Source organism: Lepus europaeus, chromosome 9 (assembly GCF_033115175.1).
Source record: "Lepus europaeus isolate LE1 chromosome 9, mLepTim1.pri, whole genome shotgun sequence".
Taxonomy (NCBI): Eukaryota; Metazoa; Chordata; class Mammalia; order Lagomorpha; family Leporidae; genus Lepus; species Lepus europaeus.
The window spans coordinates 84,483,289-84,509,135 of NC_084835.1; the positions used below are offsets into that span (position 1 = coordinate 84,483,289).

Below are 25,847 nucleotides of genomic sequence, written 5' to 3' on the forward strand. Positions count from 1 at the left end.
TACTGTTTTCCCAGGCCATAGCACAGAGCCTGATTGGAAGAGGAGCAGCTGGGACTAGAACCGGTGCCCATATGGGATGCAGGTGCTGCAGGCAGAGGATTAGCCTACTGTGCCTCAGTACTGGCCCCAGTCAACTTTCATAATAGTCATTGGCACAAACATTCCGAATTCCAGTGGGCCAGCTCCCCTTCCTTGAGAGCCAGAGCGTGATTGCAGTGCATGGTCCCTGGGTGATGATTTTTTCTTTTTTTTTTTAAATTTTTAAAAAAAATTTATTTATTTATTTGAGAGGCAGAGTTACAGACAGAGGGAGAGATAGAGAGAAAGGTTTTCTATCTACTGGTTCACTCCCCAGATGGCTGCAACGGCCAGAGCTGAGCCAATCTGAAGCCAGGAGCCAGGAGCTTCTTCCGGGTCTCCCACGTGGGTGCAGGGGCCCAAGGACTTGGGCCATCTTCTACTGCTTTCCCAGGCCATAGCAGAGAGCTGGATCGGAAGTGGAGCAGATAGGACATGAACCAGTGCCCATATGGGATGCCAGCGCTGCAGGTGGAGGCTTAACCTCCTACGGCACAGCGCCGGCCACGTTGAATGAGTTCTGATGAGACACTGGGCAACCCTCCTCCTCAGGTGCCTACAGCCCGACAGAGAGTAGGTCTACAGTTTTCAGGAGGTCCCTGGTATGAAAAGGTGGGAGGAGGGACAGACTTGCTGCAATCTGGGTTCCTACCAGGGGCTATGTTGTCCACCAGCTGGTTTAGAACAGGGCTTATAAGCCGGCGCTGCGGCTCACTAGGCTAATCCTCCGCCTTGCGGCGCCGGCACACCAGGTTCTAGTCCCGGTCAGGGCACCGGATTCTGTCCCGGTTGCCCCTCTTCCAGGCCAGCTCTCTGCTGTGGCCAGGGAGTGCAGTGGAGGATGGCCCAAGTGCTTGGGCCCTGCACCCGCATGGGAGACCAGGAGGAAGCGCCTTTGCATCGGCGCAGCGTGCCAGCTGTAGCGGCCATTTGGGCGGTGAGCCAACGGAAAGAAGACCTTTCTCTCTGTCTGTCTCTCACTAACTCTGCCTGTCAAAAAAAACCCAAAAACAAACAAAAAACCACAAAGGCAGTATGAGCTCTTTGTGCTTTTGAGGTCCTGGGCAGTGTAGTCTGTTGTCAAGTCTTTGACTGCTTGGGGCTGTCCCCTTTCCAGACATGGTATTTTCTCGAAGCTTCTTCACCAGAGCGCTGTCCACCTGGCTTCCCAAGCCCTTCACCTCTTCAGCTCAGACCTGCGCCCCCTCTGCCTGCCTCTCGTGGGCCTCCCTGGAGGTGGGACGAGATCTCAGGCTGTTGAAGGCTGTTTGGTCGGTGGGCATCTCTCAGCCTTACACTCGTGGCAGACGTTTGCTTCTCGCCATGCAGACCTCAGGCCGGAGGGAGCTGACGAAGTGAGGCGTTGCGGGGCAGGCAGGTTGAATCATCTCCATGGCGCCTGGTGTGTCTCGCTCTGCCACTCACACTGTGGGTTTGTCTTACGCAGCGATGAGAAGGGAAGGCAGGAATCATTCCCAATCCAAGACCTCATCTCGCGCTTCCGTGCCAATATCGTTACCAGTGGCACGAGGGCTTTTGAAGAAGAGAAATGGGATGGAATCTCAGTTGGCTCCTTGCATTTCCAGGTGAGTCCTGAGAGGTTCGGCTCTCCTTCCTACAGGTCTCCAGTGAACACAGACCTCCGTCTGGCCCGGGAGGTGGCAGGTGGGAGTCCTCCATGCTCTTGGCTCTTACCCACAAGATCTCAGCATGGTGGTGACCTTGGCATCCTGGGGTACTTCCTGGAATGATCTATCCCTCACTGCCCAAGAGGTGGCAGCAGTCAGTTTCACACAGGGAACAGAGAATGTGCCACCCGCAGACCCTTGGGGGCTCAGTACCATGTCTGGGCCCACCCTCTCATTTCTTGGAGCACTCACGTCTGTGTGAGCAGATCCTGGGGCTCTCTCTGGCGGTCTGCAGCTCATGGAGGTGGCCCCAGAAGAGGGAGAGACAGAGGGATAGAGATCTGGTATGCTCATCAAATGCCCCCAACAGTCAGGGGAGCCAGGAGCTGGGAACTTAGTCCAGGTCTCCCACGTAGGTGGCAGGGACCCAGCTGCTCGAGATATCATCGCTGCTTCCCAGGGTGTGCATTAGCAAGAATCCTGAGCGGAGCCAGGACTTGACCCCAGGCACTCCTGTATGGGCTGCAGACATCCCCTAGTGGGGTCCTAACTGCTGTGCTGTTCCTGCTCACTCTCTTCATCCTTCTAGTGTCTGTGTTGTTGTTTGACTCTTTTTTTTTTATTTGATAGGTAGAGTTATAGACAGTAAAAGAGAGAGAGACAGAGAGAAAGGTCTTCCTTCTGTTGGTTCACTCCCCAAATGGCTGCTATGGCTGGCGCTGCGCCAATCCGAAGCCAGGAGCCAGGTGCTTCCTCCTGGTCTCCCATGTGGGTGCAGGGATCCAAGCACTTGGGCCATCCTCCACTGCCTTCCCGGGCCACAGCATAGCGCTGGACTGGAAGAGGAGCAACCGGGACTAGAACCTGGTGCCCATATGGGGTGCCGGCACCGCAGGTGGAGGATTAACCAAGTGAGCCATGGTGTTGGCTCTGTTTGACTCATTTTCAAATGACCATATATGCTAGCAAACACGTTTTTTAAAATGTCAATTGCTGAGAGTAACAGAAAGAAAAAAAGCTTAGAAATGATGATGCTTTACAAAAATTGCCTTCTTTGTGTTGGTGTTTGAAAAGAGTGTCTGGAAAATGCCCCGCCTTCTCCTGTTTGATTAGCTGTTTTAAAGGAGCCTTTTGCCAAAGTGACAAGGCTTTTATTTAGTGGCAGCTGGAGCCTGGCCCCGGGCTTGCGGGTGCTGCTGGGTCCAGGCAGCCATTTGGCAGGTGCGGGGCCCAGGGAACCAGCGCTGCTGCAGGCAGAGAGGGTAAGAGGGTTCTGTAAACTCAGAGCCACACTGGGTCCCGCCCCATCTCAGGGGCCCTTGTGTATAAGAGTGAAAGGTATCACTTTTGAGCATGACAGAGTGGTACACCTGGGCTGGGCAGAAACAGCATCTGGAATCATCATCAAATCCAGCTAAGAGGGCTGGCACTGTGGCGCAGTGGGTAAATCTGCCACCGAGATGCTGGCATCCCATATGGGTGCTGGTTCGAGTTCCAGCTGCTCTACTTCTGATCCAGTTCTCTGCTGTGGCCTGGGAAAGCAGTAGAAGAAGGCCCAGGTGCCTGGGCCCCTGCACCTGTGTGGGAGATCTGGAAGAAGCTCCTGGCTTCAGACTAGCTCAGCTCTGGCGGTTGTAGCCACTTGGGGAATGAACCAGTGGATGGAAGACCTCTTTCTCTCTGTAGTTTTCCTTCTTTCTCTGTAATTCTGTCTTTCAAATAAATGAATAAATAAATCTTAAAAAATAATCCAGCTAAGGAGCTGGATGAGAAAGTGAAGCCTGGAGGGGTCATGGGTCAGCCAAGCATTCCAGGAGGGGTCACGGGTCAACCAAGTGTCCTAGGAGGGGTCACAGGTGAGCCGAGTATCCAAGGAGGGGTCACGGGTCAGCCGAGCTTCCCAGGAGGGGTCACGGGTCAGCCAAGTGTCCCAGGAGGGGTCACAGTTCAGCCAAGTGTCTCAGGCAAGCAACAGGCAGGGCTCCTTTCCAGCCCATTTCAGCTGTTTATGTTGCTTGGGAATGTTTTCTTTTAATTGTCTTTATTTTCATTTTATTTGAAATGGAGAGAGGGAGAGAGAGAGAGAAAGAGAGAGAGACAGACATCTTCTGTCTGCTGGTTCACTCCCCAAATGCCTGCCACAGCCAGAACTAGGCCGGGCTGAAGCCAGGATCCTGGAACTCTGTGCAGTTCTCCAACTTGAGTGGCAGGGGCTCAGTGCTGGGGCTGTCACCTGCTGCCTGCCAGGGTGCGCATCAGCAGGAAGCTGGGTCAGAAGCAGAGCTGCTGGGACTTGGACCAGACACTCCCTATGGGATGTGAGCTTCCCCAGTGGCATCCTAACCACTGCAGCACATGCCTGCCCCTGCCTCGGAAGCTTGACCGTGAACCACAGGAGGTTCTGTTTCCTCTGGCTTAATGCCCACCAGCCAGAGTGCACTTACTAGGTACAGGCCAAGACACATCCAGCTTAGGTATGTGTAACTTCAGTATACTATTTCTTTCTTTCTTTCTTTTTTTTTTTTTTTTTTGACAGGCAGAGTGGATAGTGAGAGAGAGAGACAGAGAGAAAGGTCTTCCTTTTTGCCGTTGGTTCACCCTCCAATGGCCGCTGCGGCCGGCTCATCTCACTGATCCGAAGCCAGGAGCCAGGTGCTTCTCCTGGTCTCCCATGCGGGTGCAGGGCCCAAAGACTTGGGCCATCCTCCACTGCCTTCCCGGGCCATAGCAGAGAGCTGGCCTGGAAGAGGGGCAACCGGGATAGAATCCGGCGCCCCAACCGGGACTAGAACCCGGTGTGCCGGCGCTGCAAGGCGGAGGATTAGCCTGTTAAGCCATGGCGCCGGCCTCAGTACACTATTTCTATTTGCCCACGTGTGAGCAGAGAAGAAAATGATTAAAAGAAAACCAAGTATCTTTGCACATTTTACGTGTGCATTGAAAGCATCTTGTCACTACTGGACTGTATGCTTTAGTTTTTAAAATTTATGTATTTAATTTATTTGAAAGGTAGAGAGACAGACAGAGATCTTCCATTTGCTGGTTCACTCACTGTCCAAATCCTCACAATAGCCAAGGCTGGGCCAGGCTGGAGCCAGGGGCCAGGGGCCAGGAACACAATCTGGATCTCCCACATGCCCAGAGACCCAGGGACTTGAGCCATCACCTGCTGCCTCCCGCGGTGCACATTAGCAGGGAGCAGGAGTTGGGAGCAGAGCTGGGGCTGGAACCCAGGCACCCTGATACGAGATGTGGGTGTCCCAAGTGTCGTCTTACCTGCTACGCCAAACATCTACTCCACATACTTTCATTTTTATGTTTACATTTGTGGGGGATCCTCTCACTATAAAAGAAGTAAAAGCTCTGGGGCCAGCACTGTGGCATAATAGGTAAAGTCCGCTACCTGCAGTACCAGCATCTCATATGGGCACTGGTTCCAGTCCTGGATGCTCTGCTTCCGATCCAGCTCTCTGCTAATGCACCTGGGAAAGCAGAAGATGGCCCTAGTGCTTGGGCCCCTGCACCCTTGTGAGAGATCTGGAAGAAGCTCCTGGATCCTGGCTTCAGCCTGGCCCAGCCCCCGCCATTGCAGCCATTTGGGGAGTGAACCAGCAGTTGGAAGACCTTTCTCTCTCTCGGCCTCTGTCTCTGCCTCTGCCTCTCTGTAACTCTGCATTTCAAATAAATAAATAAATACATCTTAAAATAAATAACTAAATAAAAGCTCATGGCAGACCATCCAGTACAGAAGTTCTGCAGTATGGTGAGCCCTGTTTTAAGAAGCTGTATCTTTTGCTTTTTTATGTGTGTGTGTATGTGTGTGTTTAAGTGTTTACATCTGGATATATATACACACACACTACACACCTATATAAAGTACCTGTGTAACCTCTTTTCTGCTCATCTCAATCATAAAAGTAAGCACTTCCCCATTTTACGTGCAGAGCTTTATGGATGAACTCTGATGCCGCCAAGCTGTGTAGCCTGCTTCTCTGCTGTAGGGTTAAGGTGTTACTCAGTTTTCCCTGTATGATAAGATGAAGGCAAATCCTGCGTGGCTGTCTCTGTACTTCCGACTCCTTCCCTGGGTGAAGCTCCCAGAAGTCACACCGCTGGGTGCAAGGACATGGCCCACGGAGGGGCTCTCTGGTGCCCTCTGCACAGTGGCAGTTTCCTGCCCCGCAGCGTGCCCTTCTGGTTGGTTCTTTGCTTCCTCGGACTCCGCAAAACCACGGAGGGTCTCCCTCCTCCTTGCTTTCTCTGCCGAGCCCTGAAGCAGTAGCCATTTGTTGAGCCGACCGCTCCAGAGGGACGGCCCGGCGGTGGGGGCCTGGTGACGAGGGGCCGCTTTCTGGCTCTGGATGGTGAGGGCGCGGGCCCGTGTCTGCCTGTCTCCCCCTGGGCAACCGAGCGGCAGCGCTGTCTTTTCCCTCCGCTTTGTTCTCCAGGTTGTGGGGCCGTGTCACAGGTGCCAGATGATTTGCATCGACCAGAAAACTGGGCAGCGGAACCAAGACGTTTTCCAAAAACTTTCTGAGAGTCGCAAGAGAAAGGTAAGCGTGACGGCCGAACCCCACGCCCGGCGTTGCGGTCTGGTACGCTACCGACACCAGAACCCAGAACCGTGCTGATGGCGGAGCCGAGTCCTTTTCCCAAGCGGGGACTGCGCTGCCCGTTCCCGGGCTGCAGAGCCAGCACTAAGGCTCTGCCTTTGTCTGTGTGCTCCCTGTTTCTCCCATTCCTTCCAGTTCCTTGTTCTTTGTTTGGTTTTATTACATGTTTTTTTTATTTTATTTTATTTTTTTTTTATGCTCTCAAATCTTGTTGAAGAGATGTGGGTACAAAAAAATGAGTAAAATAATTCTTGTTCTGTTGACAGTTATTTTCTTTGCCAAAATTCTCATGCAGAGCATTTTACTGCAAGGGCCAGTCAGTGTCATTATCCTGAGCCTGTGAGCCCGTCTTCTTGAGAGTAATTGTTACCACAATCTGAACGTCTTCTGTTTTTTTTTTTTTTTTTTTTTTTTTTAAGATTTATTTATTTGACAGACAGGGTTACAGAGAGAGGTGAACACACACACACACACACAGAGGGAGAGAGAGAGGGAGAGAGAGAGGTCTTCCATCCGCTGGTCCACTCCCCAGATGCTCACTATGGCCAGAGCTGAGCCAATCCAAAAGGAGCCAGGAGCTTCTTCGAAGTCTCCCACGCAGGTGCAGGGGCCCAAAGACTTGGGCCATCCTCCACTGCTTTCCCAGGCACATTAGCAGGGAGCTGGATTGGAAGTAGAGCAGCCAGGACTCGAACCAGCACCCATATGGGATGCCAGTGCCGCAGGCCGGGGCTTTAACGCCGCTGTACCAAGCGCCGGCCCCTTGAACTTCTAACACACTGATTCTTTAGTAAGACTTATTTTTAGGCTCATACTTTCTGTTAGGATTTCTTCCTTGTGAAGAATTCCAGGAAGACAAGTAAGTAGTTAGGCAGCATAGAACACTGCTTGAACATTCCACAGAAATAATGCAAGCTTTCAGCCTATTCTCAATCATATTTGGCAGGTTAATTCATGCTAGAATGTTCTGTACTGTTTCTAGGGTTTCTTCAATGCAGGGCTTTGTTTCACAATATTTCACTTACATACATCTCCTTGCAGATATGGGAGAGATGTGATATTTGGCAGTGTTGCCTTTGAGTGTTGTACCAACATGTCTGCCCACTTGTCGGGACCTTGAACCTACTCCATGGAGGTTGCCTGGGGGAGAGTTGTGTGGGCAGGAATACTGTGGTGAACGGAAGTAGTGTTTCTCAGCATCACCGTGATCCCCATGCATCAATCTCTTATTTTGAAAATTTGAAACAATTTTATTTTCATTACTTTTTTTTTTTTTTGACAGGCAGAGTGGATAGTGAGAGAGAGAGAGAGACAGAGAAAAGGTCTTCCTTTTTGCCGTTGGTTCACCCTCCAATGGCCGCCGCGGCCGGCTCATGGAGTTGATCCGAAGCCAGGAGCCAGGTGCTTCTCCTGGTCTCCCATGCGGGTGCAGGGCCCAAGGACTTGGGCCATCCTCCACTGCACTCCCGGGCCATAGCAGAGAGCTGGCCTGGAAGAGGGGCAACCAGGATAGAATCCGGCGCCCCAACCGGGACTAGAACCCAGTGTGCCGGTGCCACAAGGCGGAGGATTAGCTTGTTAAGCCACGGCGCCGGCCTATTTTCATTACTTTTATGTTGGGAATACTTTCAGGTGGAAAAGTTGCAAAGTGAGTACAGAGAGTTCCCATGTACTCTTCACCCACAAGTACACAAATCTGAAGGAATTAACTTGGCCCAGCCCCAAAGCCTGGGTCCTAGAACCGAAAGGCCTATAACAGATGTCGCTGTCAGCACCAAAGGACTGGGGACCATATCAGGTCCTCCCAGGGGACTTAATGGCTCTCTCACACCCAAGGCAACCCTTGGGCAGACCATGAGAGTTCTTCATTTTGGACCTTCCGTCATCTTTCTTGTGGAGAATTTGGAGAACTTAACCTGCATCACTCATTCGCAAGGAAAAATGCAGAATTTGGCCTTTATCTTCCTTGCAAGGTTTTGTATCAGGGAACAGAGCGGAAATGGGCCTGGCAGTGGTCGGAGGCTGAGAGTAGAGAGATGATCTGGCAGCAGACAGCTCAGGACATGCGGGAAAGAGATAGAAAGTGCGTGGCCAGCAAGGAGAAGGCGTGGGCTGACTCCAGGGCCAGGATGCTTAGAATGAGAATCTTCGGGCTTTGATTGTATGCTCCCCATGTCCCGCTACGTCCTCCTGTGTAAGACATAGCATGCATCACGGCCCAGCACATGCCTTGGGAGAGCTCTGGCTTAGGCACAGTACTGTTTGTAACGTTATCTTCACTGTTGCTGCTGCTGCTTTGTTCCCAGGTGAACTTCGGCGTGTACCTGATGCACACCTCTCTGGATTCATCTTCTCCATGCTTCCTGTCTGTGGGATCTCAGGTGCTCCCCGTGCTGAAAGAGAACGTGCAACACCATGATTTGCCTGCATCCGAGAAACCTCAGGATGTTAGCTCCTAATTTTCCACCCAGCACTCATTAAAGTTTCTCTGTTCTAATGATCTCTGGTGCTGCTAAGACCCATAGCTCGGTTCAGCAGAGCTCGGAGTGCTCCTCCCTATTGCCCCCTGCCCCCAACTTCTTACTCTGCACATTTGCACTCAGGAGAGCAGTTCTGAGGCCTTGGGACTGAATAGTGCACCCACACCCAGCCAGCCTCCCCTATGCGTTTGAACTGCGATTGGTTGGAATCAGAGGAAACTTTTCATGAAGTCCACTGGGAATATTTAACTTACTCTAGATCCCTACTTAGCCATTTTCTTAGAAATAATTTCTGGTCTCTCTGCTCTGTACTGTGGAAGGGAGGAGTCCGTGCCCACTTGTCTCCCAGCTATGAAAAGTTGACCCTCTCCTCCCTATACATGGTGGGGGTGAGTTTGTGCTCAGGGCCAGAGGACTTGTGGCCCCATTTCTGGATGGATTTAGACTCAGATATTTATATTCAGGACCAAGACACAAGCTGACAACCCCCTTCCATCCTGTCCTTGGGCCCCAGCCTCATCCCCTCTGACTTATCGCTCCAAGGATTGTTCACAAGCTTGGAAGTTACACTCAGGGGTGGTGGTGCTCAGCAAGCAGGCATCCTCCCTTCCCCAGGCCTGTGGTGTGGTATTGGTCCATCCTCCCCTAGAACTCCAGGTCCCAATCAATAGAGGAACTTTGGAGCACAGGGATACCATCTGTACCACCTCTGACCGGTGCTCCTGGAGCCTGCAGCTGAGTATGTCCAGTGATGGGAAGCTCACTGTCCATTGAAGTTACTAATCCCCTTGAGTTTTTAGAATGCTCCTCCCTGTTCTGAGCTTGTGTCTGCCTCTCTGTAACTTCCAGCAGTGAACCTTGCATCTGGGGCAGTGCCGAGCGAGCATGTCCACTCCACACTGCCTCTGCTGGTGTTCCCCTGAAACTAGGTGTCTGCCTGTGAGCCCTGGGCCCCTCAGCCCCTTCCGCCTGAACCATCACAGGTGTCCAGTCACTTCTCTTACCCAGGCTTCTGCCTACCACTGCCCACAGTGCTTCCTAAACCCAGTGCCATCAGCCTCTCCACTACTCATTTGTTTAGTGCACCAGGCTCAGGCTTCCCTGCTTCATCATTAGGAGCTGGTAGGATTCAAAGTCAAGTTCGTTTCAGTATCTCAGTAGGATATTGTCTCCAGCACCATGCTGGATTTGAGATACGAGGCTGACCTCTTCTTGAAGATTGTGGAGATGAAGCCTTGTGCTTGCACCCTTATTTGGCACGCAGAAGTAAGCGTAAGAAGCACAGCCCTGATGCAGTGGTTTGGTTTTGAGAGGCAGAGTGGCAGGGGCTGAGGGCATCTCCCATCAACTCACTCACTCTCCAAATGGCTGCAATGGCCAGGAGCTGGGATCTCAATTTACGTCTCTCACATGGATGGCAGGGACCCAACTACTTGAGTCATCCCCTGGTGCCTCCCAGGGCGTGCATTGGCAGGAAGCTAGAATTGGAAGCAGAGCTGAGGCTTGAACCATGCATTCTAAAGTAGGAGTGGGAATCTGAAGTGCTACACCACATGTCTGTCCCTCAGTGGTATTGAGAGCAGGGAAAGAGGAAGCAAATGAGGTTTAGTGGGTGCCTTCTTATTTTGAACTGTTCATTAAAAAGTCAACCTCTTCCAAGACCAGCGCTGCTTGCAATGTGCTGGTGGGGCTGTGCTCATCAGTGTTGGTGGAGAACAGTGCTCTGCACTGGCGGATTTGTCCTCTTGCCCAGGCCAGTTTCCCACGGGAGGAAGCTATTCCCAAACGGCAGTGCTGCAGCGTTTTCCAAAGACTGTTGAAAAAGGAAGTCCATCAGATATGAAGAAGCCAAGAAGAGAACTTTTTCTGCAAAAACTGGCTTTCTTTAAAGCTGGCCCTAGTTTTGTCTTCATTCATTCATTGAATTTATTTTATCTATTTAAAATTAATTTAAAATTTAGGTTCTACTTTTAATATATTTTTTTAAAGATTTATTTATTTATTTGAAAGAGTTACACAGAGAGAGGAGAAGCAGAGAGAGAGAGAGAGGTCTTCCATTGGCTGCAACGGCCATAGCTGAGCCAATCTGAAGCCAAGAGCCAGGAGCTTCTTCCAGGTCTCCCACACGGGTGCAAGGGCCCAAGGACTTGAGCCATCTTCTACTGCCTTCCCAGGCTATAGCAGAGAGCTGGATCGGAAGTGGAGTAGCTGGGTCTTAAATCGGCGCCCATATGGGATGCTGGCACTTCAGGCCAGGGTGTTAACCCCCTGTGCCACAGCGCTGGCCCCTACTTTTAATATTTCTTGTATGAGGTTTAAACTAAAAATTTTTGTATATGCTTTTTTAGCCACATACAGTGTTTCATAATTTGCAGTTTTCATGAGTTTCTTTTTTGGATTTATTTCATTGAAAGGCAGAGTTACAGAGAGAGGGAGAGACAGAAAGAGAGAGAGATCTTCCATCCACTAGTTTACTCCCTAAATGGCTGCAATGGTCTGGGCAGGGCTAGGCTGAAGCCAGGAGCCCAGAACTCCATGTTGGTCTCCCATGTGGGTGGAGAGGCCCAAGCACTTGGACCATCTTCTGCTGCTTTCCTGGGTACATTAGCAGTGACCTGGATTGAAAGCAGAGCAGCCAGGACTCAAACCAATGCTCCAATATGGGGTGCTGGCATTGCAGGCGGCAGCTTAACCCACAGTGCCACAGTGCCAGCCCTGGAGGCTCATTTTAGGATTGGTGTCTTCCTCTAGATCTAGCTTGGGTTTTCCTGTTGAGGACTGCAGACATGTGGCCAGGACTGCTACATAACTTGTAGGTTCCACTTAAAAAGGCTGAAGCCAGGAGCTAGGAGCTCCATCCGGGTCTCCCACGTGGGTGCAGGGGCCCAAGGACTTTCCCAGGTGCTTTCCCAGGTGCATTAGCAGGGAACTGTATCAGAAGTGGAGCAGCTCAGACATGAACCAGCGCACATATGCGATGCCAGTGTTGCAGGGGATGGCTTTACCCACTGCACCTCAACACTGGCTCCATATTTTGTTATCCTCTGTGCAGTGGTTTAACCTTCAGAGTTCACGGGCATTTTATGATTCTGCAACAGAGGCTTCGAGAGGTCAAAGGAGCCGGAGAAGATCAGAGAACTTGCATATGGCAGGGATGATGAGAGCCCAGGTCTGTCTCCTCACCACTGTGGCCGCTGCTGAGGGGCACTTCACGTCACTTAATACTCTAACAAATTCCTAAGCGATCTCCTATTGTGTGCGCCTTGAGAGAGGAGGAAGCTGAGGTGCAGAGCAGGTGAGCACACGCACAGGGCTCTGAGCTGCCAGGTGGTGTGGCTGTCTTGTGAATGAACGCTCTGCTCACCTCCCCCAAGGAGGGCCCCTGCTTTCATGGAAGGAATGGCTCTGCTTTCGAGTCGTGCAAACGCACGATAAAAATAAGCATCGGTCAGTGACTTGCTCAGAGCCTTCCACTGCCCTGGGTAGCAACTGTGAGAGGAGGAGAAGCCACAGTGCCACATCCAGTGAGCAGGTGTTCTCAGCAGATGAGCTCAAGGCCCCGAGTATGGGGACATCCAGGAGAGACGAGGTCAGCACTGGGCGGGGGAACGGAGAGGCACAGAGAGATGGCCAGAGCAGTGCCACCTCCGGGTGACAGGGTACTGTCCAAGCTATAGCTGCCATGTCCACTTCTTCCCCCAACTGTCTCTGGCCCCCAGGATTTTTGGTGAGAGAAGAGACGGAAAGGGCTGTTTTGGGAGCACGGCCCAAGCTTTTGGCGTTGGGGAGAGAAGTCAGGCCCTGGAAGGCTATGAGTGGCACTGGCTCGTGACAGTGACTTTCCCTAGTCAGAAGCTGCCTCTTTACTCTGGGGAGGAGGCAAGTAGCACAGGTGGCCACGAGGATCCAGTGGATGCTGAGACCCACTGCTGGTGCTGGTGGTTGCTGGCGTCCGAGGCAGGTCCTGGGGCTGGTGGCAGCCGCTGACACTGTCACTGGACAGGAAGTGTTCCAAGCACCCGGGATCTCCGAGAGCCACCAAAGTTCTTCTTGCTGCAGAAGAGTTTAAGTGCAGTTAAAGCAGAAGGAAAGCGGGGATCTGCCTGGCAGTCGCCTGCAGCCTGCCTCCTCCCAGAGCCCCTTACGTGCTGAGCACGTTAACCTCTGCCCATCGCACCTTGCAAGCGTTCAAATCCTGGCGAGCACCCTCTACATGGCAAAGCACTGAATACCTCTAGATCTCACCTGCAAAACGAGAGAAACCACAGCACTTAGCTCATAAAATTGAGGATCGTGTGAGGCATTTGGGATTTAGCACAGTAGCCAGTTAACACCAGAGTGAGCCACGTTCACCATCTGGTGGCAGCACTAGGTAAGTGCAAATTTCGTGGAACTGGGTCAGTCCATCCCACACACAGAAGGGTGGTGAGTCTCACGCTTCCTGTGTGGTGTGGACCAGATCTGAACATGGCTTCTCACATTTTTAGAAAAATTTTTTTATTTATCTGAGAGGCCGAGAGCGAGAGCGAGAGCGAGCTAGCTCCCATCCACAGATTCACTCCCCAAATTGCCACAGTGGCCCCTCAGGGGAACAGAAGCCAGAGGTTGGAATTGGAGTCAGGAACCTACCCAGGCACTCCCATGTGGGATGGTGGGTGTCCTAACTGCTAGGCTAAATGTCTGCACCCTTTAAAATGATTTGTTTATGTATTTATTTGAGAGGGAGGGAGAGAGAGAAGATTAAATGTTTCCCACCAAATCTAGGATCATTTTCTTTTCTTTTTTTTTTTAAAGCATTGTATTTTACATGTATGAAGGGTAAGTTCTTTTGTTTTTTTGTAAATATTTATTTTATTTATTTGAAAGACATAGTTACAGAGAGAGGTAGAGACAGAGAGAGAGGTCTTCCATCTGCTGTTTCACTCCCCAGATGGCTGCAACGGCTAGAGCTGTGCTGATCCGAAGCCAGGAGCCAGGAGCTTCTTCTGGGTCTCCCACGTGGGTGCAGGAGCCCAAGCACTTGGGCCATCTTCTACTGCTTTCCTAGGCCATAGCCGAGAGCTGGACTGGAAGAGGAGTAGCCGGGACTAGAACTGGCACCCATATGGGATGCCGGCGCTTCAGGCCAGGGCTTTAACCTGCTGTGCCACAGTACTGGCCCCTAGGATCCTTTTCATTGCTGTTGTTGGGATCCTTTAAAAGTTAGTTGTTAACCTGCTTCTTGATCAGATTACTTTTCAACCTACTTTGCATCAGCCATTCTTTTCTGGTCTGCTATTTCTCCTAGGACACTTTTTAGAAAAGATTTGTTTATTTGAAAGGCAGGTGTGTATATATGTGTGTATATATATATATATATATATATATATATAGAGAGAGAGAGAGAGAGAGAGAGAGAGAGAGAGAATGAGAGAGTGCGAGCGAACTCTTCCACTCCCCAAATGTCCACAATGGGCTTAGCTGGGCCAGTCCGAATCCTGGAGCCAGGAACTTCTTCTGGGTCTCCCACATGGGTGCAGGGGTCCAAGGACTTGGACTGTCTTCCACTGCTTTCCCAGGCCATTAGCAGGGAGCTGGATTGGAAATGGGGCAGCTAGGATGTGAACTGGCTTATATGGGATGCTGGTGTGGCAGGTGGTGGTTTTACCTGCTATGCCACAGCACTGGCCCCTCCTTGTCAATGATGCTGTTTTAAGTTGGTTATTCTGTCAAGTAGATTCTTTCTCTCCTCCTTTCTCCTATATATGACCGGACACACACACACACACACACATCTCTACAGACAGAGGGTTTTAATATACCTAAAGGCTATCGAGAACAACATCTGACTCCTTGGCACTCTGCATGGAACATGTTGGCATGGGAGAGTTGGCCCAGTCCCTGGGGACCAGCCACAGCTTAACCCTTTCTCTTCCAGCCCCTGAGCCATGAGCCCCAGAGTCGTAGACACGAGAGCCTGGACATCGAATTCTGCCTGTACTCTCCCCTGCGCATGGCCACCACTGAACCACAGGCTTGGGGGTGCAGTGGGAGCCACCCTTAAAAGGATGGTCTGGCAGAGACACATAGGTCCTAGAAACGTGTTCCGAGCTATTTGGGCAGGGGATTCTGGGGCCCCTGGTGTCTGCAGAGCAGTGTAGGGAGGGCAGCTTGGGCTCCAGGCGGGCAGGGAGGTCAGGCCCTATGCACAGCTTCTTGTCCTGCAGGGAGGAGGGCGGGAGCAGGGCCAGAGTGAGGCGCCCAGGGCAGGGCCCCTCTCGTTCTGGGCTAAGGGCACAACTGCTGAGGACTTTTCTGGAGGGAGGAATCTGCCCTGAGAGAGGACCTACAGGAACTCAGGACAGAAGCCATTCGCCCACTGGTTTGGTCTACACGCCACTAGGAAATGCGCTCTGCATACCCTGCAGCACCAAGGGGCTTTCTGTGTGAACAGACATCCAAGGACCGTGCCACCTAAGAAAAAACAGAAGAAATAGAAAGAAGGAACTTGAAGAACACAGAAACAGCATGGCGGGAAGAAGAAAAATATGAAGAAAATAGAGCCAATAATAATAGGGAAATCATGGAAACAAGAGAAAGGTATTTTAAAAAGAAAAGTCAAAGAACAAAAAAGAGTATGTAAAAATTAAAAACATAAACACTTCAATAAAAAATTCAGTAGATGGGATGGCACTATAGCGTAGAAGGTTAAGCCTCTGCCTGCAGTGCCAGCATCCCATATGGGGACTGGTTTGAGTCCTGGCTGCTCTATTTCCAATCCAGCTCCTTGCTGGTACACCTGGGATGGCAGCAGAGGATGGCCCAGGTACTTGGGCCCCTGCACCTGTCCTGGGAGACACACAGCAGTTATCTGATCACAGCAATCCTGAGCGCCAGACAGACACGTGTTGCCGGTTCCTTCTACACCAGGAGAAGGGACCAGGTTCTGCTTCCTGGATGGTTCCCAAGCCCACCGCCCTCCACGGCCCTCAGCTCTCTGCTCTGAGAGAACATTCCTTTACCAAGAGAAAGGGCTCCGTGTTTGTAGCTGAGTAGTTTCAGGTTGGAGTTCCAGAGGTTTCTTTTTATTCTGAATTATCTTAGTCCCCAGTAGTGCAATCTGGCAGTGCTCTCCTCAGTGCAAATGTCTTAAAACCATTGTGATTTTTAAAATAAATCATATTAGGGTTTATTCCGTGTGTCAGACACTGTATCCATAATTTGTTTTCCCGGGCCCTGTTATGTGATTCCACCCTTAAGGTTTTGAGAAGCTCTTTAGTCCAATCAGAGGACTTACTAGGCATTGCCTTGAATCTCTTCATCATCTAAACAAATGGCCTTACAATCGTAGTTCTGCGTTGCCAGTTGCACAGACAGGATAGAAGAAATTGTTTTATTTTGTAGTGAGTGAGTAGTAGACACTCTCTACTTCCTCTAAATTTATCAGGCAAATGTATTTCCTGGTAATGTTAATATGAATCACCTAATGGATACTTCTAGCCTCCTGTGTATCTATCTTCTCACCCAAATCCCCAAGATCGCTAGACACCTTTCCCATCTTGCAGAATACCATCGGCAACAGCCTTGCCAATGGCTTCATTGCTACATAATGCATGTAACTTTTTCAGCCTTCAGTAACACTTTTCTTATCACTTTTCCTGGGCTGAACCTTGCTTCTTCACGTGATAGCCTCCGGCCAGCATTCCAAGAGGGTGAGAGTAGAAACGTAAGGTCTCTAAGGCCTGGTTTCAGAAGTCACACACCTTCACCTCTGCCATATTCTACTGCTCAGCTCAAGTCCCAAAGCCATTGCAGGTGGGGGAAATAGACTCCACCTAGTTTTTTGAAGAGAGATGAAGGAGGAGGAGGAGGAGGAGGAAGAGAAGGAGGAGGAGGAGGAGGAGGAAGAGAAGGAGGAGGAGGAGGAAGAGAAGGAGGAGGAGGAGGAGGAGGAAGAGAAGGAGGAGGAGGAAGAGAAAGAGGAGAAGGAGGAGGAGGAGGAGGAGGAGGAGGAGGAAGAGGAACACCCCCCCACCCCGCTGGTTCACTCCCCAGATGCCTGCAACGGAGCTGGGACTCAGTCCTGATCTCCAAGTGGCTTGTAGGGAACGAAGCACTTGAGCCAGCACTGCTTCCTCGTGAGAGTCTGCGTTAGCAGGAAGCTGGAATCCGGAGCGGAGTCGGGCTTGGACCCATGCACTTCAATACGGGATGCAGGCATCCCAATCAGCAGCTCCCTTTGCTCAATGCTCGCCCTGACTCCACCTTTGAATGGCAGAGGTAGCAAAGTTAGAGCAGAACAGTGGAATACAAGGGATGGGAGGATTGTTGTAGACTTTTTGGCCAACAAGACTACCACACCAAGGCAAGTATGAGGTCAATGAATGAAGATACTTTGAAAAATACAATTTCTCCAAACTTAACTCTTTCCCAGGAAGTTGCTAGGGTGTATACTTAGGAAAAATGAGAGTGCAAATCAACAAAGAAGACGGGTGACCTGGGAACAGGAGCTCCCACATGAGAGAAAAATCAAGGAAGTTTCCAGGGGCACAGGGTTGAGAGCCATATGCCTAATATGAACAGGAGGATGGCAAACTCCTGGAGACAGGTATCCAAGAAGGAGAGTCTTGGAAACAATGTAAAACTAACATTATTGAGAGAGGTTTTTTTCAGGGCTGTTGATGGATATGAGATTTAACCAGCTGTTCAAGAAAAAATAGTCAAAAAAAATTGAAGCAAAACTTATCTCCAGGAAAAACAAAAAATTGTATAGGAAACATCATGTAATCATGTCTACCACTTCACATAATCATAATTTTTTAAATATTTATTTTATTTGAAAGTCACAGTTACATAGAGAGAGGAGAGGCAGAGAGAGAGAGAGAGAGAGAGAGAGAGAGAGAGAGAGAGATCTTCCAACTGAAGGTTCATTCCCCAATTGGCAGCTACGGCGGGAGCTACGCCGATCCGAAGCCAGGAATCAGGAGCCAGGAGCTTCCTCCAGGCCTCCCATGAGGGTACAGGGGCCCAAGGACTTGGGCCATCCTCTACTGCTCTCCCAGGCCGTAGCAGAGAGCTGGATTGGAAGAGGAGCAGCTGGGACTAGGACCGGCGCCCATATGGGATATCAACACTTCAGGCCAAGGTATTAATCCGCTGTGCCACAGCGCCGGCCTCGCATAATCATAATTTTTAAAATCACTAAGAAACCAGATTGGGAGGATGGAGAAAGGGAAGTGTGGCCTTGACCCATGAGGTCCACCCTGCCAGGATGGTGGTACAACAGTCAAGAAGCAGCGGAGACAAGTTTCGGTGAACATGTCTGCTTTATTAGCGACCAAGCGCACCTTCCAAAGGGCAGGCAGAGGGGGCGTAGCTAAGTCAGGGCAACACTAATTCTATAGGGTAAAGCCGATATTGGCGCTGCTATGCTTCTCCAATCAGCTTGAAGGTCACGTAACTAGGGTAGCTTTCCAGGTGGGCCTGGGCCGCGGAGCAGTTTACTCGATTGATGGGAGGTGGGGGAAATATGCCTGGGGCTCCCGGAGCCTGCAGGCAGTCAGGTTGTGGGGTCCTTCCCTAGAGGCATGGTGTGCCATGCCCCCTCAACCTCCTGCATGGGCAGAGCAGGCAGACTCCCCGCCAGGTACAGGATCACTCACAGGGAAGTAGACTATTGAAGAAGGCAGCATCATGGAAAGTCAGTTTATGACCTCAGAGGGACAGACTAAGATGCAGTAATGCGTTTGCATTATTTGGAAATGAGTACCTCTAGGAGTGTTTGTGTGGGGGCAGAGGTTGTAGGACAAGGGGCTAATTTTTTGATATAATTTTTAAAAAGGGGTTATTTATTTTGATTTGAAAGGCAGGGCAACTGAGAGAGGTAGGAGGAGGGTTGAGGGGGAAGAGACAGAAAGAGAGAAGGAGGGAAAGAGAGAGAGAGAGCAATCTTCCATCTGCTGGTTCACCTCCCAAATGCCTGCAACAGCCAGGTCTGGGCCAGGCCAAACCCAGGAGCCAGGAACTCCATCCAGGTCTCCCACGTGAGTGGCAGGAACCCAAGCAGTTGGGCCATCACCAGCTTCTTTTCCAGGCATGTTAGCAGGAAGCTGGATCAGAAACGGAGTAGCCAGGACTCAAACTGGCACTTTGATATGTGATGTGGGTAGTAAGCAGTGGCCTACCTCATTGTGCCACCATACCTACCACCTATTACAATTTTTAATTAGCTTCACCTTTTAGACTCAGTGAAAGTTCATAATACTGAAAAATAAATGATTTTTAAAAATAAGCTGAGAATAAAGCATTTGTTGTTCATCAGGAAAAATTACTAATAAGGGCAAAAAAAAATCCTTAAAAGAATTAAGGTCAGCTTACATGATTAAAAGTTTGAAATATTTCATTTTAGGTGCTAGTATTTTAAGTTTTTAAAAATATTTTATTTATTTATTTGACAGGTAGAGTTACAGATAGTGAGAGAGACAGAGAGAAAGGTCTTCCTTCCATTGGTTCACTCCCCAAATGGCCGCAACGGCTGGAGCTGTGCCAATCCGAAGCCAGGACCTAGGTGCTTCTTCCTGGTCGCCCATGCAGGTGCAGGGGCCCAAGCACTTGGGCCATCTTCTACTGCTTTCCCAGGCCACAGCAGAGAGCTGGATTGGAAGAGGAGCAACCGGGACTAGTCCGGTGCCCATATGGGATGCTGGCGCCACAGGCAGAGGATTAACCTAGTGCGCCGTGGCGCCAGCCCCAGTATTTTAAGTTTTAAGATTAAAATTGAGTTAGACAAATTCCAATGCTAAAAGTTTTATAATTTAGTGGAGTAGGTATATTGGTAAATACCTATTCACAACGCAACATGAAGAGTGCTACTTTAGGGGCACGTGTAAGGTTGTTTGAGACCATAAAGGAAATAGAGGCAAACCTTGTTAGGGCTGGAGTTGGCAAAGGCCGATCTTAGAAATGAGTGTGGGCCGGCGCCGTGGCTTAACAGGCTAATCCTCCGCCTTGCGGCGCCGGCACACTGGGTTCTAGTCCCGGTTGGGGTGCCAGAGTCTATCCCGGTTGCCCCTCTTCAGGCCAGCTCTCTGCTGTGGCCCGGGAAGACAATGGAGGATGGCCCAAGTCCTTGGGCCCTGCACCCGCATGGGAGACCAGGAGAAGCACCTGGCTCCTGGCTTCGGATCAGCGCGATGTGCCGGCCGCGACGGCCATTGGAGGGTGAACCAACGGCAAAAAGGAAGACCTTTCTCTCTGTCTGTCTCTCTCACTGTCCACTCTGCCTGTTAAAAAAAAAAAAAAAAAAGAAAGAAATGAGTGTGGCTTAGAATGCTTGTGCCCCACACTGGAGTGCTTGGGTTCAATTCCTGGTTCTGGCTTCTAACTCCAGCTTCCTGCCAATGCAGATCCTGGGTTGCATCAGTAATGGTCAAGTACTTGGGTTTCTGCCACTCGTAGTGCAGGCATTTGGGGAGTAAACCAGTGGATGGGATCTCTCTTAAATAAAAAAGAGAAATGAATGTTGATGGATAAGTGGCTTTGGCTAATCAACCACACAGGGAAAAGCAGTCTAGATACAGAAGATCTTGATGCGCAAGTTCAGCTCGTCTGTGAAAATGTAAGAAGCGTAGGGTGGCTTGAAAGCAGGCAGTGAAGTGGGGGACGACCAGACGTTAGCCTAGAGTGAGGGACAGGGGAAGGTCTTGGAGGGCCTTGTGAGTCACACTGAGGGGTTTGACGTGTAGGTTTCCCCTAACGGGTGACGCATCAGATGCATGTCTAGAATGATCACAAAAGGCCCTGGGGGAGTGAGGGGAAGACCACATTCAGGGTGCAGGGCTGGGGAAGGGAGGCTCATCAGAGAAGAGGAAAGGGTTGAGAACTATTTTGAAGTCTGAGCCAGTGACAGGTCAGAGTCACTGGATCCTCTCATGACATCCACTCATTCTCCAGACATTTATCATGTGCCTTCTCTGAGATACGAGTCATGATGCTGAGTACAGCATGGTCCCTGGCCCAGGGGAGCTTTCTGTGTGGTGGGAGTGGAGAATGAATCCACAGAAGCCAGAGCGGCAATGCTCTAACTCCAAGGGCTTGAAGAGCAAGAGGTTGGATTGGGGGCGTCACTGAGTGTGCTGTGCTCACCAGTGTGGGGGTGTTGAGCTGCCCAGGAAAATCAGGGCTGAGAAGGGAGGGAGTGGACCCCTCTGTGACTGTGCAATTGGATGCCACATGCTTGCAGGCTGGGCAGTACTGAAGCCGGGGAACCAGGGGGGGAAATGTGGAGAGGACAAAGAGGAGGTCCGATCCCAGAAAGACACAAGAAGGAGCTGCCAAGGAGGGAGAACCCAGAGTGGGTGGAGCTGATGGGGCTGAAGGAGGAGTTCTGGAAGGAATGAGCCACTGCAAAAGATGCTGCTGAGAAAGCGGGTAGCAGGGCTGAGGGGCCCCTGGAGGAGGTGGTTAGGCGGGCATCAGTGAGCTCGGAGTGGCCCTCCAGACACTGTGGGGTGTGGACGAGAGGTGATGAGGACACAGAGGAGGAGGAATATGGCTCTCTCCTTCAGATCTGTTAGGAAGTGAAGAGATATACCACGGAGCTAGAGAGAGAGAGAGAGAGAGAGAGAGAGAGAGAGAGAGGGATGGGCCTTCAAAAAGATGTCACCTATGAGATGCAAAACATACCTGCAAACAGAAGGGATCTGTTTCCTTGGAGCATCACCATAAGCCTCGAGGGACAGCCTTTCTCTCCCTTTTTTAAAATTTACGTGTGATAAGTAAAAGAGACAGTGGGAAGGTATAGTCAGCTACAGAAAGAAGGGTTAGGAGAGTGTCTAGGATGTAAAAGGGAGGGCTGAGGACCCTTGCTGCTTGTGGTATGCACTTTTTTTTTTTAAATTTATTTTTGACAGGCAGAGTGGACAGTGAGAGAGAGAGAGAGACAGAGAGAAAGGTCTTCCTTTTGCCGTTGGTTCACCCTCCAATGGCCGCCGCGGTAGCGCGCTGCGGCCGGCGCACCGCGCTGTTCCGATGGCAGGAACCAGGTGCTTCTCCTGGTCTCCCATGGGGTGCAGGGCCCAAGCACTTGGGCTATCCTCCACTGCACTCCCTGGCCACAGCAGAGAGCTGGCCTGGAAGAGGGGCAACCGGGACAGGATCGGTGCCCCGACCGGGACTAGAACCCGGTGTGCCGGCGCCGCAAGGCGGAGGATTAGCCTGTTGAGCCACGGTATGCACTTTTATACATAGTGTGTTCAAAAGTCTCACTTAGACTGGGTCATTGCAGCTCTCCTGGTGGGGTCTGGGTCTCTCAGAATACAGTGTTGCAAGGTAAGCTTTCCTGGAACAGCCTCTGACAAGGTCAAGGGAGTCAACTGGGCAACTTCTTTGTCCTGTTGCAGTGATCCCCTCTGCCTGAGCCCCACGCTTTTATTTAGAAACCCTTGCATGCCTAATCTCATCAGTATTAGCTACATAATTTCAGGTCCGGTACACACTGACAACTAGGAGTTCTTGTTAAAAAAAAATTGTTAAGAATTTCAAGATGGCAACAACAAAGCATCAAGCCAGCTTGAGTCTATGGTTGTGTATCTGGAACCCTGACTGTCTGCATGAGGAATCCAGGGAGGAAGAAAGAAGGCTGGATGAGCGACAGAGCCTGGTCCAAGGGCACGTGGGGAGGGACGGACCCTGGGTCCAGGAGTAGGGCTTTGAGCAGGAAGGAAAATAAGACTTTGATCATCTCCTGGATGGGGGAGATGGAGGATGGCAAAGGACACAGATGGGGGCAGGGATGCAATCTAGGGTGAAGGACTGAGGCCAGAGGGGAGGGCACAGGAACCCTGGCAGAGAATGTGAAATTTGCTAGCAGGAGCTTGTGTTTTCAGGGGGTCTTCCAGGAAAGCTCATCTTGCAACATTGTACCCAGAGGGGGCCAGACCACCAGTCAACCCAGGAAAGCTGCAAAAGCCAGTGGGAGTCACTATGTTGCCGGAATAAGAGCCCTGGCTCCTTTCCTACACCCTGGACTGGCCTCCGAGCTTGCTGTAGCAGTGCTGCTCAGGAAGGCAGTTTCTTTATGGACTATACCTTCTCATTCTCTCTCCCACATGTCGCGGTAAAGCTGTCCTTGAGCACTCTCGCTGGAGGCTGATTTATCCAGCAACGCGCTAAGTGTAATGCCTGCTGGGTGAACTTCCAGTGCGTGCTGGAAAGAGATCATTAAGTGAACAACCTACAGGCAGAGGACCTGGGGCGGCATGTGTGGCATGGGAAGCTACACTGAGCGTCTCTGGGGCGTGGAAATGGGTCACAGAGCGGCCCCACTATCAGGAGGCATTTGGCAGATGGGAGCAAGCCAGGGACCCAAAGGTCAGGTGGGGCTGAGGGAGGGGTGTGGCAGGGAGGCTCCTGAGGTGAGGGGTTGGGATCCAAGGTACCACAGCCACCAGAAATGGGGTGGCCAGGACGGGCTGGCCTCCTGGGGAGGAAGGAGATGGACAAAGAATGTGGGAGCCAAGGAAGCTGGGGTTAAAGGAGCAGCGTTCTTGGGAGATGGCGGGGTTGGTGTGGCGCCTGTTGAGGGGACTCATTCAAAGGGTTAGCAGCAACAGCAGGGAGAGCCGGGCTTGGCGGCAGCGAGAAGAGTCGTGTGTGCTACTGCTGCTCTTCTCAGACCGGGCGGGGAGAGGGGATTGTGGAGAGGGAAGGACCCAGATGCAGACGAAGCCGTTAACTCTGGCCTGCGAGCTGCTTTCCAAAGCGGGAGAGACGAGCTGGAAAGACCCGCGTGTTGAGATCGACAGGGTTTTATCAGGGCGTCTTAGACTAGGGCTGGGGAGCCCAGAACCCGGCGCTGCACTGGGAAAGGGGGAGCCGCGGAGTTCTCATCGCAAACGAAGGGGGGCGCCCGCGAGCAGCGCTTGGCGGAGGTGGCCGGCCGTGAGCCTCCCCTCCGAACCCCTCCGCAATGCCGAGCCGCAGTCAGGGCCCGGGGCCCCCGGCAGCTGGAGAGGCCGTGGTGACGCAGAGGCTCAGCTCCCCCCGGGGCCAGGCCTGGCAGTCTCGCCTCTTGAAGAACGGCTGCCTGGGCTCGCCGGCTCGACCTCGTCCTTCCCGGCTTCTGTCTCCCCACGGGGAACCTCCCTGTCGCTGTCTCCTGGGCTCCCGGTGGCCGTTGCCACCCCGGCGCCCTGGCCTTCGGGTGCCTCGCGGGGCAGTTCCGAATCCCGGCAGCGGGAGCCCGGCCCCTGCGCTGCCCTTCTTGGGGAAAGGGTTGCGCCCCCTGCCAGGTGGGGACGAAGCCGGAGGGCGGCCCTGTCTCCGCTTCGTTTCCAACCGGGTTCCCCGAGCTTCGCCGGCTGCCGCTCGGCCTGGGGCTGTGGGGGGGGCGCGTGCGGCCGGCTCTGCCCGCTGGGCGTTCCCGGCCCCCGCGAGAGCCGCTCTCCTCGGCCCTGTCCCAGCGTTGCGTCCCGCGGCTCGGGGCAGCCCGGCCGGCATCCCCGGGAACGGAGTGGGGAGGAGCCAGCGGGAGCGGGAGGGAGGGCGCGTCCGGCCGCCCCGCCCCCGCCCCGCCCCCGCGGCCGGAGCCCGGGCTGCAGCCCGGCGCGCCGGAGCCCGAGAGCCCGCGAGCCAGCGAGCGGCGGCTGCGGCCTCCCCTGCGCTCCGCGACCCGGGCGTCCGAGCCCGCGGCCCCGCTGATCCCGGGGCCCGCGCCGAAGGCGGCAGGGATGCGCCATGGCCACGCTGGCCTGCCGGGTGCAGTTCTTGGACGACACGGACCCTTTCAACAGCACCAACTTCCCCGAGCCCAGCCGGCCGCCGCTGTTCACGTTCCGCGAGGACCTCGCGCTCGGCACCCAGCTGGCCGGGGTCCACCGGCTGCTGCGGGCGCCGCACAAGGTACGACCCGGCGGGGCAGCCCGGGCCCCTCAGGACGCAGCCCTGGCCGCGCGGTCCGAGCCGAGGTGGGGTTGCCGCTGGCGGGCTTGGCTAGGCGCGGCCCCAGGGGATGAGCACCCTAGGGCAGATCCCGCTCCCGGTTAGGTGCAGGGGTCCCGGGCATCGGCTGCCTGGCGCGGGACCCTCGTGGGCCGGCAAGGAGGACAGCCTCGCGCTCGGGCAGGGAGCCGGGGGCGGGCGCGGCGGAGCAGGTGCCGTGCCGGCTCGAGGCGGGATGGAGGAGGCTCCGGGTCTCCGCGCCGTTAGCTCCGCTGGGTGGGCGGGGTGGGGCTCGGACGCGGGCACTGGGTCCAGGCACCCGGGGCGGGCGCCGAGAGGGGCGCGGGAAGGACCCCGGCCCCGCAAGACTCGGGTCCCTGGAGGATAGCCCTGAACGACGCCGGGGACAAAAACCCTCGAGGCCTCTGGGGCACTGCGGGCAACCGCGCGACCCTCGCGACAAAGCGCGCTTCCCGGGGACGTGGCCCCCTCCTCCCGCGCGCTGCGGCGGCGCTCGCCGTGTCTCTTCTTTCTTCGGAGAAGCAGGTGGCCTTGGGAACCCCGAGGAGCCGCGTCTGCGGGAGGAGGGGCGGGGGCGCGGAGGGGCGGCGCGCGCACAAAGCCGCGGCCTCGCAGCCCCCAGCGAGTGTCCCCTGGGGAAGAATGGCTTCTCAGTCCACTCGTTGGAGAGGGCTCCCCCCCCCCTTCTTTCTTCTTCTTCTAATTTTTTTTTTTTTAACCCTTTGGAGGAGGACAGGCGTCTTGCAAAGTATTGGGTGTGGAGAGCAGGAAAACCTACCGCCTGCTTACGGGGACTGCACCTGGGAGACTGACCTGTGTGTGGGGGGTGTTTCTGTGCAGGGTTGCTATCAAAGCGTGGGGGTGATTTGCTCCGTGGGCATCAGCTTGGCCAGTATTTGGAAGAGGCCAGCCTCCAGGCCTGAAGGAACACAATCAATTAAGAAATCCTCACGTTTCTATGGTGTTCTGCTGCTTTGGAAGCAGAGGAGGGTAGAGGTGTGTGGAAAGCCGAACACTTTGGCGGTGTGCCGGCCCCCCGTAATTAGTGCCCCTCTTAATTAGATACCTGTTTCGAGAAGAGAAGAATGGGAGCAGTTCCCTCTCATTCG

At 52.9% G+C, this 25,847-nt stretch overlaps 2 protein-coding genes across 7 annotated transcripts in view; both read left to right on the plus strand.

Annotated features, from left to right (window-relative positions):
• MOCOS (molybdenum cofactor sulfurase) overlaps window positions 1-8,820 on the plus strand; it is a 47,648-nt gene extending 38,828 nt beyond the window's left edge. For all 3 annotated transcript variants that reach the window (XM_062201567.1, XM_062201569.1, XM_062201568.1), the window contains 3 exons: window positions 1,526-1,664; window positions 6,155-6,259; window positions 8,626-8,820. In XM_062201567.1, the coding sequence (XP_062057551.1) occupies window positions 1,526-1,664; window positions 6,155-6,259; window positions 8,626-8,778 (397 nt within the window). In that variant the 3' untranslated portion in view covers window positions 8,779-8,820. The remainder of the gene's footprint in view (window positions 1-1,525; window positions 1,665-6,154; window positions 6,260-8,625) is intronic.
• Window positions 8,821-24,477: 15,657 nt separating this feature from the next.
• FHOD3 (formin homology 2 domain containing 3) overlaps window positions 24,478-25,847 on the plus strand; it is a 484,314-nt gene continuing 482,944 nt past the window's right edge. For all 4 annotated transcript variants that reach the window (XM_062201570.1, XM_062201571.1, XM_062201573.1 and 1 more), the window contains exon 1: window positions 24,478-24,678. In XM_062201570.1, the coding sequence (XP_062057554.1) occupies window positions 24,514-24,678 (165 nt within the window). In that variant the 5' untranslated portion in view covers window positions 24,478-24,513. The remainder of the gene's footprint in view (window positions 24,679-25,847) is intronic.